This window comes from Palaemon carinicauda, chromosome 37 (genome assembly GCF_036898095.1).
Source record: "Palaemon carinicauda isolate YSFRI2023 chromosome 37, ASM3689809v2, whole genome shotgun sequence".
In the NCBI taxonomy this organism is placed as follows: Eukaryota; Metazoa; Arthropoda; class Malacostraca; order Decapoda; family Palaemonidae; genus Palaemon; species Palaemon carinicauda.
Genome location: NC_090761.1, coordinates 199,377 through 204,550, shown reverse-complemented (window position 1 = coordinate 204,550; position 5,174 = coordinate 199,377). Strand labels below are relative to the sequence as shown.

Here is a 5,174-nt window from a genome sequence, read left to right as displayed (position 1 = left end):
GAGAGAGAGAGAGAGAGAGAGAGAGAGAGAGAGAGTGCCATTGTAATGAGAATTACTTTATGGAATCTCGTGAGATTTGAAAGGTGTTCTCTAAGGCGGCTGCTAAGTCCGTGTACTAGGGAAAAGGTACAGGAGTTTTATTGGTGTGAGTGAACTGACAGGGTTTTCACCCTGTTGAAAGCCTTCAATATGTACTGCACTGTTGCCAACTCATATCGCTACCTTTCCTCCAGATTTGTAGCACGTATCCTCTGGATTTACGCCAGATTTTTCTTTAGTACTCTAGAAAATCCTCTAGATCTTCATAGTAATTTACTTCACTTTTATGGAAAGGATAATTGAAAAGACTTTTGAAATAAAATATATATACTGAAAAAAGGTAAAACAAGCAACATACAAAACAAAAAAATCATTAAAGCACAATGTTAAATTCTTTATAAAAAAAAGAGTTGGGATAGGAACTTTAACAAAATAATACAAAAATTCTGTTAATAATTCATACTTAAAAGATTTTCTTGGTCTCTATCATCAGAATCCCTGATGGATATCTGAACAGCTTCAAATTCGTCAAGTAACATGATGGTACCGACGCTAACGGGTATTCCGCAACACCTTGCATGCCTACTTGATTTCGACTTTCCCGTTTTTTGTAGGTTTCATTGTGTCCTATCTTATCCAGAACTTCACGAGGATCTGAATAATTACAACAACACTTTCTCTGCCGTTTTCAGCCCATATTTCACATGAAGGATTGCATTTAGTCTTTGTGTTCATTTTGTTTTGTAGTTTTGATTTTGTGATATTCAAGTGGCTGAAGATTCGTTTGACATCGCCATTGGAGTGCGGAATTATTAATACCTAAAACTGATACCAATACTCCAGATTTTACGCTATACTCCAGGGCTGATTCTTTAACTTTAGTTTTATAGCTAATATTCTAGATCTAGAGTTAAGATTAATTACTCCAAAATGGCATCACTGATGTCCCGTTATCTTGATAACTCTCTTTCTCTAAGGCTCGGAAGTTTATTAACATAGATTATAGAGGCAGAGCATGTGAGTGCTCATTACCTGTCAAGAATGATTTAAATGGCTAGTTTTAGCTTCGCTAGATGTAACAACCCATCTTGAAAACACCACTGGATTTTAAATAACTTTTCTAAGGAACTGGTATTTTTATGAAAAAAAACTCAATAATTCCAGAATGAAATTATATAATATTCTCAAAACCTAATTTTGATATAAAAATGCGCTCAGTGATAATAATATTATATTTACCATCTTTTTATGTTTATTTTAAAGACTCGTTCAATTCCTGGTCTTCTCATACACACAATTTGAAGCGAACGTAGGTGTCTGTAGTTTTTGGGGACAGGGCAATATCTTTCTTATTACTAGCCAAATCGTTTTTCATTATGAGGAAGATGTTCTTTACAATGATCCAATATACCATAATATGTTATTTTATCATTTTGAATGATATCATAATTTATCTTTACCACGGCAATATTTTCAAAGTTCAGCACGGTCCGAACGCAAGTCACGGGTAGCTCCTGCTTAGTTTCCAATTTTGCCGATAGATAGAGCCTGTGTCATCCCAGTCTAAGAAACGTTCGGTTTTACAGTTTAATACTGTCCCGTCAATCTACATATTTATTCTCCAGTTAAGCTTGTAGTTTTTAGGGACACGTCATTTATAGTGAAATTTGATACTTCTAGGATAACTATCATGAAATGTTAGGTTAGGGAAAGGTCGTTACAATGCGTCGTCCGCTGAAGCCACGGCCAACTTACTCAATCGTAAAATTCCCTGCAAGCATTGTTTCCTACCTGACTATAACAACACCCGTTTGGCGGCGCTCGGTTAGCCTATCAGCTGGTGGCGCAAGCTTGAACAGTTATCGATGTTCGGACTTATGTTTTTGCTAATTCCAACAATCTTCATTTTTAACCTCTTGTTAAGATTGTTATTTCGTTGGGACACGTCCTGAAATTATGCCGAATACTAATTTGTTTTATATACAACCAAAGGTTAGGTTAGCCAACATCTAGTTAAGATATTTCGGTAGATAAAGCCAGTGTCAAACAAAGCAACCGAACTAACCCTTTCGTTGGCCGCATGATTTCAAGTTTTTAATCCTCCCCCCACATGACCTGAGATTGACCTGGAGTCTCTTTGAGCGATGTTGCTGAGTTTATCACTCATATTGATCAAATTGATTCGATTAAGACTAAGGTATATACACCTACATGATTTTACTCGAGTTGCCCCGAATTTTTTCATTATTTATTTCGAGAAGGCCTCTTAGGGGATTTTAGGGGTCCATGTGAGAAGTGTAAAATTGGTGGAGGTGCAAGAACCCGAGTATTTTGGGTTTAGTGACATCGAATATTAAGGTAAGCCTGAGTAACTTTTTTATTATGACAATGTGGTTTATAATTTTGGGTGCTGCCCATACCTATTTTTGTGTGTGTGTAGGAGAGAGACTTACGAAGGGGGTCCGGGGCGGGTAGGGGTAGTGACCTGGGAACTACTAAGTTCGGTTAGGTTGGGTTTGTATATTAGCGACAGTGGTTGGGGGGTCGCAGGGGGCCGTTAGCCCCCCGGTTAGGTAACGAGGAAGGTAAGGAAATGGCTTGTAAGCCAGGTTAGGAGGGGAATTTTGGGTTATTTGTCCATTTTTCTCAAACATTTCCAACATCCATGACCAGAGTGGTCCTAGTATGTAGATTGTTGGGACATGCATTTACAAAACTAGTTAATTTAATATAATTTCATTCTGTGACCATTCCTGTGAAAAATAGCTGATTTCGGACTTTTTTTACTCGATTTTCGGCCGGTCAAAGGGCTGTCCCCATAAACTACAAAGGCTCCTTTTTTATGGAAGAACTCAATAATTCCAAAATGAAATTGTATGATATTCTCAAAACCTATTTTTGATATAAAAATGTGCTCAGTGATAATAATATTATATTGAACATCTTATGTTTATTTTTAAAACTCGTTCAATTCCTGGTCTTTTCATACACACAATTTGAAGCGAACGTAGTTGGAGCTAGGGAAAGCGTCTCTCTTGAATATTATTGTCTTCATAAAACCAGTTACAAGGAGCTCAGATGAGTTTCCAATACTAGAAACCAAAATTCCTGAGCACAAAAGAATACTATCTTGTCTGGAGGCAACTGTAGTGTCTTGAATATTTGCATGCAGACCACGAATATTGCAATACAGTAGACTACACTAATGAAAATTAGACTGTGCTGGTCCCGGATTTCACTCAATGTCTCCAGACAGGATAAGAACTATTGGCAATAAAACAAAAAGATTCATTATGCTTAAAAACTAAATTAACAATAAAGGGACTTTGACGTAGGAAAAATCTATTTTTGGGTGAGATAGCCATGTTGTCCTGATGAAGAACTAAGTGATATCATCAAAAGGTACAAAGATCTTGAACAAATTAAAGTCCATCGTAATGCGCATGATGGCAGTCAACCAGCATTGCATATTTTTGCCGATGCTTCCAATCTCGCTTTCGGAGTAGCTGCTTACATAGTCACCCAGGAAAGTAATTCTTGCCTCCTTACGGCTAAAGCCCGAGTTACCCCTAAGCGTATGTTGGAAATGGATGAAAGTTTAACCATTCCCAAACTTGAGTTAACTGCACTCTTATTGGGCTGTTGTTTAGCCAAACACTTGTCAAAACTGCTCCCTGGCATATACGCTTCAGTCACTGTTTGGTTCGACACTTCAACTGCCCTCCAGTGGGTCCATAATTCTAAAAGTAACTCCCCTTACGTCCTTAACCGTATGGAGGAGATAATCATCATTAAATTAACTTGTAATATTAACCTGAAGCATGTCCCCACTAATAACAATCCTGCGAACCTGGCATCGTGTGGTGTCACTGTCAGGCATATTCTTAAGAATAAATTTTGGCTACAAGGCCCTCCTTGGCTCAGTCCCCCTTCAGAGTACCCCGATCAAAGCAGGTTCTCTATTAACACCGAGATATGTTCATGCCCTATTTGGCTCGATCCCCCCCGGAGTACGACTGTTTAATCATTGCAGCTCTCTTGACGACGCGATCAATTCTACACTGCACTCCTTCGTTTAATTCCCCAATGGATACAACATTGCCCTAATCTAACCAATAAATTCAACCTTCCACCCTTAACAGTCATGTTGAAATGTTCCCAGGCCGAAAGTTATCCTAACATTCTGAAGCAAGTGCAAGGTGAAGACGTTCGTCTCAATTCGGACGAACGAGCTTTCATCGGCCAACGTAAACCTTACCTGGATAACCAAGGTCTTCTCAAAGCTAGTTCCCGTCTCAGTAATGCTCATGTGGAATTAGATTATGTAGATCCCATTTTGCTGGAACATCAATGTGCTCTTTGGACACTTATTATCAGACATTGGCGTGAACGTTTGCTACACTGTAATACTTCAACACTCCTTGTTGAATTAGGTAGACAGTTTTGGGTTCCCAAATGCGGCAGCAAATCAAGAAAATTTTGCGCCGTTGCATCCATTGCCGGAAGGTGCAGCGGCCCCGTACCCAATGCCTCCATTAGCCCAGTATCATCCCAATCGCCTCATTTCAAGAGTCCCCTTCCGAGTAACTGGCTTAGATTTCACTGGAGCTTTTAAGGTATACAATTCACATGTAGATTTTGTTTTCATCTTACTTTTCACCTGCGCAGTAACCAGAGCCGTAGCTGTAGAAGTCACAACTTTTTTAACGGTCATTGAATTTGTGCAAGCAGTGCGCAGATTTGCCGCTCAATTTGGTATGCCGGACTGTGTTGTCTCTGATAATGCTTTCACTTTCCAAGCTGGTCAAACTCTTCTAACTGAACTTATGCATCACCCTGTAATCGATGGGTTTAAATCTTCCCATAACCTGACCTGGAAATTCATCACTCCCTGTGCCCCTCGGCAGGGAGCTTTTATGAAAGGCTAATAGGCTTCACCAAACTTAATTCAAGGAAAGCCATGTATCACTTGTATCTTACCTATAATGAATTTGTCACTTTGGTACAAGAAGACGAATGCGTCATCAACGATAGACTTTTAGTTTACTTGGATGTCAACGACGTTACTGATATCCCCTTGACTCTGAGTCATCTGCTTTGCGGTCGAACCCTCTCACTTGCTTCTCAGGTCCTTA

At 39.2% G+C, this 5,174-nt stretch overlaps 2 protein-coding genes across 2 annotated transcripts; both read left to right on the top strand.

The window, feature by feature from the left end:
- Positions 1–3,625: 3,625 nt before the first annotated feature.
- LOC137629827 (uncharacterized) lies at positions 3,626–4,063 on the top strand. Its single transcript, XM_068361471.1, has one exon. The coding sequence runs from the start codon at positions 3,626–3,628 to the stop codon at positions 4,061–4,063; it is 438 nt and encodes a 145-aa protein (XP_068217572.1).
- Positions 4,064–4,565: 502 nt separating this feature from the next.
- LOC137629826 (uncharacterized) lies at positions 4,566–4,967 on the top strand. The gene has a single exon (XM_068361470.1). The coding sequence runs from the start codon at positions 4,566–4,568 to the stop codon at positions 4,965–4,967; it is 402 nt and encodes a 133-aa protein (XP_068217571.1).
- Positions 4,968–5,174: the final 207 nt, after the last annotated feature.